Source organism: Megalobrama amblycephala, linkage group LG8 (genome assembly GCF_018812025.1).
Source record: "Megalobrama amblycephala isolate DHTTF-2021 linkage group LG8, ASM1881202v1, whole genome shotgun sequence".
Lineage (NCBI taxonomy): Eukaryota > Metazoa > Chordata > Actinopteri > Cypriniformes > Xenocyprididae > Megalobrama > Megalobrama amblycephala.
In genome coordinates this window covers 24,211,425-24,227,166 of record NC_063051.1, presented here as the reverse complement: position 1 = coordinate 24,227,166, position 15,742 = coordinate 24,211,425, and the positions used below count along the sequence as shown (strand labels likewise).

The 15,742-nt window shown below is 38.2% G+C and overlaps 2 protein-coding genes across 20 annotated transcripts in view; one reads left to right on the top strand and one right to left on the bottom strand.

Annotated features, from left to right (window-relative positions):
- Positions 1 to 2,032: 2,032 nt before the first annotated feature.
- On the top strand, positions 2,033 to 14,661 carry hyi (hydroxypyruvate isomerase). 2 transcript variants are annotated; one of them, XM_048200177.1, is made up of 8 exons: positions 2,033 to 2,400; positions 4,228 to 4,339; positions 7,306 to 7,420; positions 7,857 to 7,935; positions 8,026 to 8,075; positions 10,996 to 11,065; positions 12,430 to 12,581; positions 14,290 to 14,661. In XM_048200177.1, exons 1-8 carry the CDS (start codon positions 2,202 to 2,204, stop codon positions 14,371 to 14,373), a joined length of 861 nt encoding a protein of 286 aa, XP_048056134.1. In that variant the 5' UTR covers positions 2,033 to 2,201; the 3' UTR covers positions 14,374 to 14,661. The 2 variants fall into 2 exon arrangements, with proteins under 2 accessions (XP_048056134.1, XP_048056135.1); XM_048200178.1 differs by having other exon boundaries at positions 2,034 to 2,400; positions 12,447 to 12,581.
- The window catches only part of LOC125274089 (KICSTOR complex protein SZT2-like), a 111,675-nt gene continuing 110,451 nt past the window's right edge, over positions 14,519 to 15,742 (bottom strand). For all 18 annotated transcript variants that reach the window (XM_048200157.1, XM_048200162.1, XM_048200168.1 and 15 more), the window contains one exon: positions 14,519 to 15,570. In XM_048200157.1, the coding sequence (XP_048056114.1) occupies positions 15,427 to 15,570 (144 nt within the window). In that variant the 3' untranslated portion in view covers positions 14,519 to 15,426. The remainder of the gene's footprint in view (positions 15,571 to 15,742) is intronic.

Here is a 15,742-nt window from a genome sequence, read left to right as displayed (position 1 = left end):
TTTGTGTAAAATGTCTACAAAGTCTGATAAAAATGATATTAAAAGACATGTAGGCTCAGAAAAGCATACTATTAATATTTCTGCTGTACATTCTATATACTGTGAACATTTTTTAAACACAGCAAATGGCTCACGAGCAAAGATTAAATGTGCAATTGTCATAAAAATATTCTAAACAATTTGTAGCCATAACGACAAGTAATTCTCTTGCAATGGATTGTAATGAAACACCATACTTGAATGGACAATCTAATGGATGTTTGACGTGGGCGCATTAGGGAGTGATTGTCTTATTAAAGACAGAAAGATGCAACTACTTTAATGATGTCAGTGATGTTGACTTTTATTCTGAGTCATTGTTGCTTATGTATAATGTGTTGTTCCTCTCAGTTCAGGCAGATTGTTCTGCAGTTTTTATATTCCATGAGCGTACTTGAGTCCAGGTGGTTCATTAACCTTTCCTGACCTCCATGTGGATATTGCATTGAATATTTACTATAAACAACAAGGAATGATACTCAAGACACTCACATAGGAGGATTACATCGCCCTCTATCCCAATGAGTATGCAAAAAACATATAGTAGGTGTAAAACAATAACTGAAAAATATTTATAAGCCTATACCATGTAGAAGAATCTACACCATTTAAAGAATAAAAAAAAAAAATCTAATTTGGAAATTTTGGAAACAACAAAAATAGATTTTTTTCTCCCCTCAGTTAAGCTCATGTTTCTTTTATCAATTAATATTTCTTATCAACACATGGTATATAAAGCATAATTTTGCATACTATGCTATGCATAAGTACAGTTAGATATTATAAATATAACTGCGGTAATATAATTGATGCTACTGTCTATAAAAATTCTTAATCACTGCCTTAGCAATTCCATTGTGGTTCAGAACTGAAATATGCCATTCATATTTTCTCAATTTACAGTAAAACTATGTTAGATACAGTTTAAGCTTGGGATAGTTCACCCAAAAATGAAAATTCTGTCATCATTTACTCACCCTCAAGTTGTTCCAAACCGAATTATTTTTTTTCTTCTGCTGAACACAAAAGAATGTTTTGTCCCCATACTATGGAAGTTAATGGGGCCCATCAACTGTTTGGTTACCCATATTCTTCAAAATATCAATGCAATATAAGTATTATTATTATTATTATTATTATTATTTTTGGAGTAGCATGAAAGTGAATGAAAATGTTATGTTACCATATGGATACATACATCGAACCAGAGAGGGTTTACATTAAATCATGTCTCACTGACTCCCCACATGACCCAGCAGAGGTGTTTCTGTATATGCATACTTCTGTGAGATACACCGATTTGATGGGTTTCCTGTTCTGAATACTGTCAATACATCATGCATGAGGCATATACGCCAGCCAAGCAGAAAGCATAAATTTGCACTTTCAGCGCTTCCGTCATTGCTCACTGTTATCATCCTCAAAGGGGAACATTCAGCACCACCGTTTCTTTCTGTATCTCACATTCAAGTGATTCTATGATTTTTTTTTTTTTTTTTTATCTCAGCCTTGGAATTCAAACGTAATGACTTTTAAAGACATACAGCAGCAATATTGCTGAAAGAAGACAAAGATGTTCCTAAATGTGAAAATTTCGTATGTAAAATGCAAAACCTGGACAAATTGATTTTAAGTCGAAATGACTGGAAATTGTTGGAAGTTGTCACGCGCTCTATCTCAGTAACAATAAGTCAGAGCCATTACACAATTGTAAACTTCTTTTCCGTTTTTTTTTCTTGCTAAAATGCCTCTAATAACAACATGCACCACTATTGGTTGAGTTAAAACTTTTCCTTGCTTAATGGCTTTTTTAGTCAAACCTTCCCTAAGAAATGAGTAAAATTGTGACAATTAGCACCAGTAACAACCTTAATAATTATAACATAATTATTAATAATAACATAAAACACACATTGTTGGGAAACATAAACTATATTTAATTATGTGTAATATTAAATAAAAATTGGGTAAACATTACCGAGAGCCTCAGCGTCAGTGCGCATGCGCGCAGAGAGACACGTGTGCAGTCAGCTGAACGCTGAGGATGTAAACACTGAGCAGCGCGTGTTGATCAATAAGCGCTGGACCTTGATCATTCAGTTAGTTATTAGTTTTGCTGTCTGTCTCCCAAACAGCTGTATGTGTTTGTCCTGCTGCAGACAATGGCCCCGTTAAAGTTTTGTGCCAATATTTCATGGCTCTTCACGGAATTGCCGGAGTTCACGCAGAGGATGCGTGCTGCTGCGCGTGCGGGGTTCCGAGCGGTCGAGGCGGCGTGGATCTACAGCGCTGACCTGAAAGAGTTAAAAGCAGTGAAGGATGAAACTGGACTCGAATTTGCACTCATAAACACACCCCCGGGTAAGACATAGTGAATGAGTGACATATGTAAATACAGACAGACAGATAGACAGATAGATAGATAGATAGATTCTTTATTAAAGCGATAGGGGGAAACTGCAGTTGCAGTGATATAATGAGACGTGTTCTCTAACCTGTCAGCTCACAGTTAAAGGTCTCTGAAGGGTGCTTGTCACAGACGGGAATAAAATAACTTTCAGTTCATTGGTCACAGACATAATGGTGCTTCATATGCAGATAGAACTGCTTAATGGAATAGATCCGACCTTTCTCAACTCATGGGGGAAGCATGTACCGGTTACACTGATCTGATGCAATTCTGCTCTACTTGGGTAAAGTTGGTTTTATATTCGCACATTCGGACTTCTGATAAATTCAGACTTTCCAATAAATGTGCAATAAATTAATATTTGCGAATTTTAAGCAGCGACATGATATTGACAACCAACGATTGTCAACTTACAACATTTTTCACAGTCGATCAAAATAGGCAAGTATTGTTTTAATGGCATATTTACTTGTGAATGTCCACTGAATGTCCAATGTAGTGTGATTAACAAGGCTATTGAATACGGATGTCCGAATGTGCGAATATAAAACCAACTTTACCCAAGTTTCTGTTCTGATGTAAGACTTGTTGCACCACACTAACTCACCATTTAACACTATTTAAATTCCTCCTTGTTTTCTTAATTCAGCTTTAAAATGCAGACCTCATGCAAACTGTTTAGATAATTTCAGTCTTAAGTGTGCAATCTATCATTAGGTTTTAAATGGTTAGTTCACCAAAAAATGAAAATTCTGTCATTTATTACTTACCCTTATGCTGTTCCACACCCGTAAAACCTTCGTTAATCTTCGGAACACGAATTAAGATATTTTAATTGAAATCCAATGGCTCCTTGAGGCCTCCATAGGGAGCAATGACACTTCCTCTCTCAAGATCCATAAAGGTACTAAAAACATATTTAAATTGGTTCATGTGAGTACAGTGGTTCAATATTAATATTATAAAGCAACGAGAATATTTTTGGTGCGCCAAAAACAAAACAAAATAACGACTTATTTAGTGATGGCCGATTTCAAAACACTGCTTCAGGAAGATTCGGAGCAAAATGAATCAGCATATCGAATCATGATTCAGATCGCGTGTCAAACTGCCAACGGCTGAAATCACGTGACTTTGGCGCTCCGAACAGCAGATTCGATACACTGATTCATTTGTGCTCTGATGCTTCCTGAAGCAGTGTTTTGAAATCGGCCATCACTAAATAAATCGTTATTTTGTTTTTTTTGGTGCTCAAAAAACATTCTCGTCACTTTATAATATTAATATTGAACCACTGTACTCACATGAACCGATTTAAATATGTTTTTAGTACCTTTATGGATCTTGAGAGAGGAAGTGTCATTGCTCCCTATAAAGGCCTCACTGAGCCATTGGATTTCAAATAAATTATCTTGATTTGTGTTCCGAAGATTAACGAAGGTCTTACAGGTGTGGAACAACATGAGGGTGAGCAATTAATGACAGAATTTTCATTTTTGGGTGAACTAACCCTTTAACTTCTATATCCTCCACCATTTTGTACATCAAAGTGACTTGGACAAAAAGGGCTTTTTGTCCAGGAATCAAAATTAATTCATACATACAGTCATAAAGAAAAGTTAGAAAATTGTAAAGTGATATGCTGCAAACATTTCTGGAGGATCATGTTCCCAATGCTGATAGAAAGCTTGGCATTTAAAATCTCACTGATAATGTCATAATGGCTTGAAATGTCATGATGAATATCATGTGTTATTTGTTGTCATTTTGTCCTCCAGGAGATTTAAATGCAGGAGATTTGGGATTGGGTGCTGTTCCTGGAAGAGAGCAGGAATTCAGGCAAGGTTTGGATCTGGCGGTGCGGTTCGCCAAAGCACTGGACTGCAGAAGGTACTAGTGTGAGTCTTACACTGTGTTGATGTTTGAAGAGTAGGATTTTAGTCCAATAGAGTGCTGTGGGGATGACATTTTTGTAGGGCAAAACCCAGAGATGAGTTTAGGTTTTTTAGCACTTCTGGTTCCATCGTCCTGAAATCAGTGGGTTTTTTGAATGGGTTTTTTGAATGGGTTTTTGTTTAAATGCCTGAAAGAAGTGTGCCGCACAAGTCCTGAAAAGTGAAGCCGTAACATTTCGCCCCCTGTTGGCTGGCTGTAGTACAGGTCATTAACCCCGCCCTCTCCATGTAATCGAATGGGACATGAACCAAACTTGGGTTCATGCTTTCAGTATCAAAGCAAGTGGCTGTATTTATGAATGGGTCATTGAATCATTGACAATTCGTTCAAAGCTGCTGATTCGTTCACGAAACACAGCTTGTGCGCTGCAGTTCTGCTGTGGCTTTCGTTGCAAAATAGAGCAAAAATACTGACAATAGCATACTGTTTAAAATGTACATCACTTATATTACCCTTTTGTTTGTTGAACTGTTGTATAAAATCAATGTCACAAAACAACTCACAGAAGGGTATGTTTTTTAATCGAAGAGAGTTTTAATCTTAAATCTCTATACAGTCTTTGTCTATATTTGTTCTTCAATGCTAGTAGTGCTAAATCCACACTTTTACAAAGTTGTATATTGTCGAGAACAGCACTAATGTAGTGCGATTTGCTGGTGTGGATGCAGTCAGTTTTGACCACGAAAGATGAGGAAATTTGACTAAATGTCATGTATTTACGGCATTTTACCTGCTATAAATACATGCCCAGTTCTAATGTTATTTTTAGGTGGAGTAGAATTAAATGAGCTCCGCATTTTGTTCGCGTACATCAGTTTGAGAGCCACTGCTGGATATCAGCCTACAATTTGGTTGCAGATTTAGTCAGCAAACGAGCAGCGCAATATACACCGACTGAATGACACTTTTATTTAAGTAGAAAATCTCAAATGAAAATCACTGAGCTCCAGCTTGCTTGTCTGTGTTTCCAGATCACCCTGTTCCTCAGTGTAGAGAGAGCATGTGTGCGTGGTTGCCAGGTTGCAAAGATTAAGTAAAACGTGTTCTTTTAACAGAAAGGCTATGATTAGGGGTTTAAATTCTGGAAATCTGGCAACCGTAAGCATGAACGCTCGTAAAAACAGTCTGTAATGTTTTGTCTCCTTTATTCGACAAAAATTAAAAGTGATTTCAAAAGAGTGATTTTGGTAAAGTTTTTAGTCTTTTAGCCACATTTCAGTCTCGTCTTTTTTCATCAATGATATTGCATGTGTTGATTTATTCACAGTTATCATTTAATGACATTGTTGTCGTCTCTCGTCGTCTAGTCTTATGCTGCGTTCCAGGCAACCCGTAACCCGTGTTTTTTCCAACCTTCTACCCGTGAAAGTGCACTGGAACAGCAGTCAAAGCCGTGACTTCCCACCTGTGAACTCGTACTAGATCGATGTACTCCTAGTTATGGGTTCTGACGTCACATAGCCCGAGAAACAAGAATGGCAGCCCCTACTGATGCGGTGTTTATGCAAGTGCACGGTAAAATAAAAGTATAACAGCTTCTTTTGCCTTATGTGCCATTTTCCTCCTCTGTTTCCCTCAAATAAGCAAGGAGTAAGCACCTTTGGCGACAGAAATAATTATTAATGAGCATTAGCCCCGTACAGTCCGCCATGTTGGTTTGTTTACACTTTTACGCAGTTTGGCATAACTTTCCTGGAATGCTACAAAGTCGTGAGTCGTGATTTGAAGTTGTGACTTACGGGCTCAAAAACTTGCCTGGAATGCAGCATTAGTCATGGAAAAAAAAAAAAAAAATTTGTCATAGTTTTCGTTCACGAAATTAACATTGGTGCCCATACAAGGAATTCCGCCCTTAATGACATGATACAGGGCCATACTCGAAAAAAAAAAAAAAAAAACTTTCCGAATCCGGAAAGAGTGTATTTGTCACAGAAATACTCTGTCATACGTCCAACTCGTGTTTTGAAACTTTGGCCATGTTTAGCATGAGAATGCAACTCTTTAACAATGTAAATAAGTCAAAATGCATGAAATAGCATTAGACCCCCCTTTAAATAAAGACTGAAAGAGTTATCAGAAGCTTAGTGATGGTGATGTTGAATTCATGTGAACGTGGTGTAGTTCGTTATATTCGTTTATCTTTTTACTTCTGTACTTCTTTAAAATTCATAAATGTTGTGTTCATTTGTGAAGATTATCATGAAGAACAAAATGTTTAAGAATCAAATGTTTGTTGGTCAGAGTTTATTCTCTGCAAGAATCCAAAAGCCAATGGAAAAATCCTATTGGGTTTTTGTCGAGGGAAGCCGGGTAACGCTAACATCCTGGTTGGCCTACAAAAATGACCATCACGGCAGCGCTATGGCAGTTCAGTTTGTGCCGGGATACTAGTCCTGATGCTGCAGAAATACATACAATGAACAAATTGAAGTGTTGGATTTACATGAAAGAGATCACTTTTATTAGTTGTTGCTTGGTGTCTGGTTAGGACACAAAATGCATAATGCAACTATAACAGGGATGCATCATTTCAATGACCTGATTTATATTCACAGTAGACCATTCTAAGTTCCCTTTACATTATGTAAACAAAAAACAGCCTACTGAAACTGATAGAATGGGAAACAGAGCGTCTAGACATGAAGGTTCACGCTGTTACTCACTAAAATATCATCAGATCTGCTGAAATCATCTCTCTGGGGGCTTGCGTCTATGCAGCACTGCCCCACATGTCTAAATGTCTTATCTAACACATTCACATCCTCCACGGGAACCTTGTTTTCTCAATCAGCTGCGATTTTGCAGGAGATCTTGAGACGTACGCAGTAGGTGATCAGCTGAGGATGTTTTACCGCGTTTTACCTCTGCTGAGAGTAACTCATGCTAATGTTTCTCTTCAGGATCCACTTGATGGCTGGGAGGGTGCCTGCGGGGGCGGACCGCTCTGCCGTTTCCATGGAGATGGAGGACACCTTTGTGCAGAACCTGAAACATGCTGCAGGTGTCCTCTCAAAGGTGACCTCCGCCCCCTTTCTGCATCATAATGTGTCGCATGGCAGAGGGCCAGAATTTGTGTTTATATTCCACTGTAGAAGTTCAGGGCATTTTCTGTGAAGTTTTCTTTATAGAGTTTTCTCTACGTTTCACGATGACAACAGTGGCTTGGCTAGAGTATTTTGATACAGTAGGCTATGTTATGTGTTAAATGTTAAAGTTTCACAAAAATGTGAAGCAGCACAACTGTTTTCAACATTGATAATAATCAGAAATGTTTCTTAAGCAGCAATTCAGCATATTAGAATGATTGCTGAAGGATCGTGTGACACTGAAGACTGGAGTAATGATGCTGAAAATTCAGCTTTGATCACAGGAATAAATTATATTTTAAAACATGTTAAATTAGAAATCATCAGCTGTGGCTCTTTCTTTTGTGTTGTTCTTCGCTGCACAGGAAGGAATTCTTGGATTGATTGAGCCAATCAACACCAGAATAACAGATCCACGATATTTCCTCGACTCCCCAAACCAAGGTAAGAAGGTTTTCCCCCTAAGGATGATTGTGTATTTTGTGTCCAGATTATTTACGCATGTGTTTTTGTCTTTATCATCACGTCCCGTAGCTGCAGTGATTCTACAGAGAGTCAGTCATCCCAGCATCAGGATGCAGATGGTGAGCGGAACACATTCTGCACTACATTTGAATTTTTCCCTAAAGTCAAGGTTTTTTATTTTATCATTATTCATGCAGCTTTTGTTCATGCATCTTAAATTGAGAGACATCAAATATTTGTACTTTTTTCAGGATCATTGAAAATGAAAATGAGTGAAGGTGATTCTAAACATTGAACTGATTTAAGTCTTATATATTCATATTAATTTTAACTTAAAGCTGCAGTTCGTTTTGTTTTTTTTGTTTTTTTTGGTTAAAATCAATTTTTGAGCAAGTACATAACCAGTGTTCAAAACTATCTCCGCACCTTAGCCCGATTCACAACAGCAAGCTTGTAATGTTTTCTAATTCAGGTGGTACTTGTGGGTTTTCTGTGGGAAATTCGAGCATGCAGCCATTCATCTTTATGTCATTACGTCACATCTGTGATGCTAAATCTAGGCTAAATCACATGTAACGGATTTATAGCCATTTATAGCCTTTTCTCACTGCATCTGAATAATTAAACTTATCATTTTGATGGCGGATTGTATGGTATGACAAATTAATGTTAGAGATTAGACTGTACAGAAATTGAAATCTACAGGTAACTCTTAATACACACTAAATACACAGTCATGCAATGCTGATGTTGTTAACATTAACAGTTTGAGAAGGAAGTATAACAATAATAATTTGCATGGTTTGATGTGATATGAGCTAAGCGATCGTTAGATTTAATCACCGTTGGCAGCGCTATTTATTGTAATGCTTTTTTTTTCTCAGTTGTTCAGAAAAAAAGTGACAGATTTGGTAAAAATTCTTGTCCGGTGAAAATTCTTATAGAATCTGTGATTCCGAAGTACAGTATCCACACCGTAGACTGTAAAAAAAAGATGGACGACGTGACGCCGCTTCCTTCCATTGTATTGAACTGAAGCCAAAACGGACGCCAATGGGCGCTGACATGTTACGCAAAAACGTTAAAAAAAAAAGTTTGGAGCCTGGGCATGCGCAGAAAGAATCGTCAGTGAAGCCCGGAGGTGGAGTCGCGGTATCAAACTTCCGCCCAGACGACTGCGTCATCATTGGTATATTTTAAATAGGCTATATAAATTATACACAATTTAAATTTCTACCTATAAAATAATAGGCTATTCTGTTTCTAGAACAATATTTTTTTGTAACAGCAAATTCAGTAGATAAACTCAATATAATATGCCACTAGAAACAACTCTAAAATGTCAGAAACGGTCCTGCCATTTTAAATAAAGGGTTAAACTAACATTACAGGAGATCGATTGTTGTAGACAGTGCTCTATAATTAATTAGAGTAGGCTATCATTAGTTTTATCCTGCTAATTATTATTTTATACCCATAAAAATAATTAGTAACTGCCAGATAAAGATCACCTGCTTTTTTCCCCGTCATGGCTAATGGTAGGTGTGTTATCTTAACTAATAACGTTTATTAATTAGCTTATGAAGCGCACATTTAACGTTACCGAGAAAAGCTCAGATATCCTTCAGATCCTGTAGGTCAGTTAGTACAGTTTACTGCTGAACAGCTCATTTTGTCGGTGTGTAATATAACACAGAAATTGAAAATTAATAGTTATTTATTTATCTTCAATCTCCCCTCGAAGCCCCGACAGTCCTCAGAGAAGCTGTCAATCAACTGTGAGTCACGACGACACGCCCCGTTTCTATAGCACCAAATTGCTAGCTAAAATCAAACTTATCACAAAAACGAACAATTGAATATAAATCAGCGTGATAACAACTACCTTAAATGACCAAAACCGTCTTTTGGAAAATTTTATTTGAAGCATAATTTATTTTTATTTTTTAACTTAAGTCTCATTCGTCTGCATTGAGAGGGCGGGGTTTATGACCTGTACTGCATCCAGCCTCCAGGGGGCGATCAAAGAGCCCACAGCTTCACTTTTCAGGACGTATGAGGCACACCCGATCCACACCGATGCGGTGACTGACAGAAAACATTAGATTCATCCGCGCTGAGGAGCCGTGCCGATACACAACCCACCTAAAGATTATAATTCTGCAAATAACTGCAATTGCAGGTTTCAAACAGAGATGGCGACAAAGAGGCAAAACTTTAAAGATATTTGTAATTTTTTTTTACATTATAATTTTTACCCTAGAAACTATGGAAGCTTGTTACATCACAGAAAAAAAAAAATCATGTCACAATTCTTTCAATTGCGAGTTTATATCTGAGATCAGATAAAAACTCAGAATTGTGAGATTTAGGGTAATGTTTAAACAACAGAGATGTAACTAAAAATGGAAAATACATGGGAAAATTTTTTTTTTCATTTTCAGGCTTCCAAAACGCTGTTATGTAAATGGCCAAAACTAATAAAAAGTTTTCCGTTTTCTGTGAAAAAAAAGTCATCCACTAAAAAAAAAAACCACACAAAAACCTCAGCAACCACATAGTGAAACCCACTCACGTTTTCTGTTAGAATCTAGTTATCTGCTCTTTCAAACTGTCCTGTTCCGCATTTTACTTTAATTCGTGTTGTGTTTGTAGCAGCAGTGAGATATGAGCATCATGTGAAGTCATTTTCACTTATCTTATTACGGAGCGGCTGCACTGCACATGCTGTCCTTTCCAGGATAATAAAATCACTTTCAGCGCTTTTTGATTCCTGGGCTGAATAAATCATATGAGGGGAGTTTGTCGAGGGACTCGCCGGAGGGATGCCGGTGCATTAGGCAGCTGCTGTGTTTGTTTCCAGACGGTGAAAGAAGGACTTGAGTGTGTTTCTCAATGGCCCTCTGTCACCAGCTCAGCTCCGTCTGAGGGAACATAAAACCCACAGCGAAGATGATCAACCGCAATCTAGAACAACACCAGTTAGAAGCAGATGTATGACTTCAGATTACACAACACTGTCACTCTCTCTTTTTGCAGGATATCTACCACTGGCAGATCATGGATGGCAACTTAACGCAAAATATACGCAAATACTTACCAATGACAGGTAAATGTGGGACTCTTACAAGTCAGCTTGAAATCAGAGCTTATCTTATACTCTTAAAGGGTTAGTTCACCCAAAAAATAAAAATTCTGTCATTAATTACTCACCCTAATGTCGTTCCACACCCATAAGACCTTTGTTCACAAATTCAGTTATTTTTGATAAAATCCAATGGCGCAGTGAGGCCTCCATTGAGAGCAATATCATTTAGACTTTCAAACGCCCAGAAAAGCACTAAAGATTTATTTAAAACCGTTCATGTGACTACAGTGGTTCAACATTAATGTTATGAAGCGACGAGAATACTTTTTGTGCGCCAAAAAAACCAAAATAATGACTTTATTTAACAATAATTAATGATGGGCGATTTCAAAACACTGCTTCATGAAGCTTCAAAGCTTTACGAATATTTTGTTTCGAATCAGTGGTTCGGAGTGTGTATCAAACGATCTCAAACTGCCAAAGTCACGTGATTTCAGTAAACGAGGCTTCGTTATGTCATAAGTGCTTCGAAATTTCAATGGTTCATGTGACTTTGGCAGTTTGCTACACGCTCCAAACCACTGATTCAAAACAAAAGATTTGTGAAGCTTCATGAAGCAGTGTTTTGAAATCACCCATCACTAGATATTGACGAATAAAGTTATTTTGTTTTTTTTGGCTCACAAAAAGTATTCTCGTCATAACATTAAGGTTGAACCACTGTAGTCACATGAACTGTTTTAAATGTTTTTAGTATCTTTCTGGGCGTTTGAAAGTCTAAATTAACTTGCTTTCAATGCAGGCCTCCCTGAGCCATCAGATTTGATCAAAAATATCTTAATTTGTGTTCCGAAGATGAACAAAGGTCTTACGGGTGTGGAACGACATGAGGGTGAGTAATTAAAGACAGAATTTTAATTTTTGGGTGAACTAACCCTTTGCAGACCAACACCGACAGTCAGCAGATTACGGCACATCACTTTTAGACATTCTAACGCTGATTCAACATGTACAATTGGTGAAAACAAGCTCTGACAGATGCCAGCAGACTCTGACATGGGTAACACACTGATCTGACAAAACCCGACAAAGTGTCTGTGGGCACGGTGTAAATTGGCCTTTAAGAACAAAAGTTCTTTATTGGCATTCCATGAGAACCATGGAACTTTTTGTTAATATTTTGAATAAGATTTTATTTTTATATTTTCTGTTTTCATTTTAATTTTGGTTACATTTTTAGTAACTTTGTTGTTTTAGTCATGTTTAAGTTTTAGTTTATTTCAAGTAATGTAATTTTTTTACGGTTTTAATTTTAGTTTCAGTTAGCTATAGGCAAGAAACAGCCATGAATTGCAGAGGAAAATCTGTCAATTGACTCCTCACAGCTTTACTGCTGTCACAGGTCACATCCAGATCGCTCAAGTTCCTGACCGCCATGAGCCGGACAGCGACGGAGAGCTCAGTTTCTCATACCTCTTTAAACTGCTGGAGGAGCTGGACTATCAGGATTACATCGGCTGCGAATACAAACCTCAGGGTGAGTAAAGGAAAGTCACTTGGCTTAATGCCAGTTTATGAGGACTGAAATTACTCATGTTTCTCCATGAATGTTTAAACGGATGGTTCACCCAAAAATGAAAATTGTTTATCTGCTTACCCCCTGGGCATCCAAGATGTAGGTGACTTTGTTTCTTCAGTAGAACACAAATGATGATTTTTAACTCCAACCGTTGCAGTCTGTCAGTCTTATAATTCATGTCAATGGGAATTTCATCTGTAAGAGTCAAAAAAACATGCACAGACAAATCCAAATTAAACCCTGCGGCTCGTGACGACACATGGATGTCCTAAGACACGAAACGATCGGTTTGTATGAGAAACCGAACAGTATTTATATCATTTTTTACCTCTAATACACCACTATGTCCAACTGCCTTGAGCGCGCACGCGGCATCCAGATACACAGTGCACAAACATTATAGGTACGACAGCTAATCAAAATGGTACTTACTTGCGCTTATCCGGATTGTTCAAACCGACTTAAAATTAAAAGATTATGTTCTCTTGCGCGAACTCATTTGAGAGTGGTGACTTTCCACGTATTCCCAACTTCTGAGCCTGCATGCCTGAAGTTATGGTTGATCGCTCTTTGGCTGGATATCAAAACACCCATTAACATACTAAAGTTGTTGAGGGTCTGCAGCGATCATTTTTCCCAATGATTTTACATACCCAGGAGAGGATCACGTACGACTAATCAGCTGTGCCTATGGTTTTTCCACATCCAACTGAGGTATGTGAACAAGATCTTTGTATGTGTCCTTTTGATTTGTAAAGATGCCCTTACGAAAAATAACAAAATAAAATGAAGATTTGATGTAGTAAAACCATGTTTTTTAGTGGTTTACTTCCATTTGTATAACAACTGTTGTACTTCAGGCATGTTTAAACTACGCCAGAGTGCGTACACACCTCACGCACCGGATGCCGTGTGCGCGCTCAAGGCAGTTGGACATAGTGGTGTATTAGAGGTAAAAAATGATATACTGTTCGGTTTCTCGCACAAACCAATCATTTCGTGTCTTAGGACATCAATGTGTCGTCAAGAGCCGCAGGGTTTTCAGGGATTTGTCTGTGCATGTTTTTTTGCTCTCATGGATTTTGTTACCATTGACATGCATTTTACGACTGACAGACTGCAACGGTTGGAGGTAAAAATCATCATTTGTGTTCTACTGAAGAAACAAAGTCACCTACATTTCAGATGCCCTGGGGGTAAGCAGATAAACATCAAATTTTCATTTTTGGGTGAACTATACCTTTAAGATTGAAGAAAATAATGTTGCACAAAAACAGCTTAAAATCCTTTCTTATACTGTACATCAGGGGTGGCCAATCCTGCTCATGTCCTGCAGGGTTTAGCTCCAACCCCAATTAAACACCGGAATTAGTTAATCAAGGTCTTATTAGGCATACTAGAAACTTCCAGACAGATGTGTTGAGGCAAATTGGAGTTAAACTCTGCAGGACAGTGGCCCTCCAGGACCGAGTTTGGACACCCCTGCTGTACATCATTAAACAAAAAGATTCTGATGTGATATTTTTGTTGGTCCTGAACTTACATTCTTGCAACCACTGGGATTGAACACTTTACAATAAATGCTGTTCAACAAGTCTAAAGTTGAAAAGAGTATAGAGAGAAATGTAATTCTTGGTAATTCACATTTGTAAATGTGATTCTCCAGGGTCCACGGAAGCGGGTCTGGACTGGGTCACAAGATACTGGAACAGTCACAACCGAGGACCAATTTAATTCCTCCATATTCTAAAAGGGCAGCGTGTATTAAAATGCCAAGATTGTAATTTTCTACAGCTTAAAACAGACTCCCATTTTCAATTGTTTTATTTTTTAATATTTCACTTGTGCATGGCTGTCAATAGCTATGAAATGGCATTGGACATGAACACTTCAGATGTTTTAATTTAAGATTTATTGTCAAGCGTTTTTTTTTTGTACAAATCCACCTCTATTTACATAATGTACAAATTACAACATTCTCAGACATTTCAAATCCTAATTAATGCTCTAACTTTTTAATAAATCTTTCTTCCAAAAATGTCCAGTGTCCTTCAAGAAAAAACAGTAAAACACATTTTATTCTTCAGTTTTTGTCATTATGGGAGTTGAATCGTCCCGGTACGTTTAGTTTCCCGCATGTGAAAAGCGTGTCAAAGGTTTCCCATGATCTTTGCACGTCTAGTGTCGTCTCGTTAGTAGGACTAATCGTTACGCCGCCCTTGATGATGAATGTACATGAAGACCATGCAACCTTCAAGAGATTCTTCTTAAAAGATGAATATAATAGCTCAACTTCATAAGATAAAATAAAGGCATAAAGGCACTTTTGGGATGATAAAAGGGCAGTAAAGACAATTATGTTGCACAAAGTAATGCATTATGGGGCAACCTGCAGCAACAGGTGGTTCTTGAAGAGCGCGGATGAAAACTTAAGACTTGTAAACCGAATCGAATGTGCACGGGCTACAGAGACATAAGTTTCCTATCAGCATCTGAGAGGAGAGCAGCACAAATGAACACTAAGACTACAGAAGGACAGTGTGGCTTTGGCAAACCAGCGCAGTCTCACAAGCCACTACACCCCTCCCAGTTAACCGCTCTCAAATCAACAGGGCAGCCCATTTAGCTGTTTTCCTGTTGGCAATTTAATTGCTTAGATGGATGCAACCTGGCCGACGCAGCACACACACACGAAATGCACTTAGTCTGCGAGCGGGAGGCGGCTCGAAGCTGAATCTTTGCACAAACAGATTTCAGACACTGAAAGACACACACGGGGCCGCTCGCAGAGGTCTGCACACGTTCACAGCAGGCCCGTCCAGAGGTTGTAGCATGCAGTGTTGATGACGGACTCCAGATGGTGGTACATGGAGACCAGCTGAGGTGGAGGGCTGCTGCTCGGCTGGCTCTGTGCGGGTAAAGGCTCCCTGAAGACAACCTTTAGACTCTGGAAGCAGAAGAAAAGAGGGTGAAACAATGAGATCTGTGGTGGGATCAGGTTTGACGTGCAGTGTCTTCGTTTGATATTTCCTGTCTAGTTGTAGCCGGTATTCTATGCTATAGAGGATGTAAGTTAAATATAGCCTTAAAATTAAATTATACATAGCTCAAAGATTTGT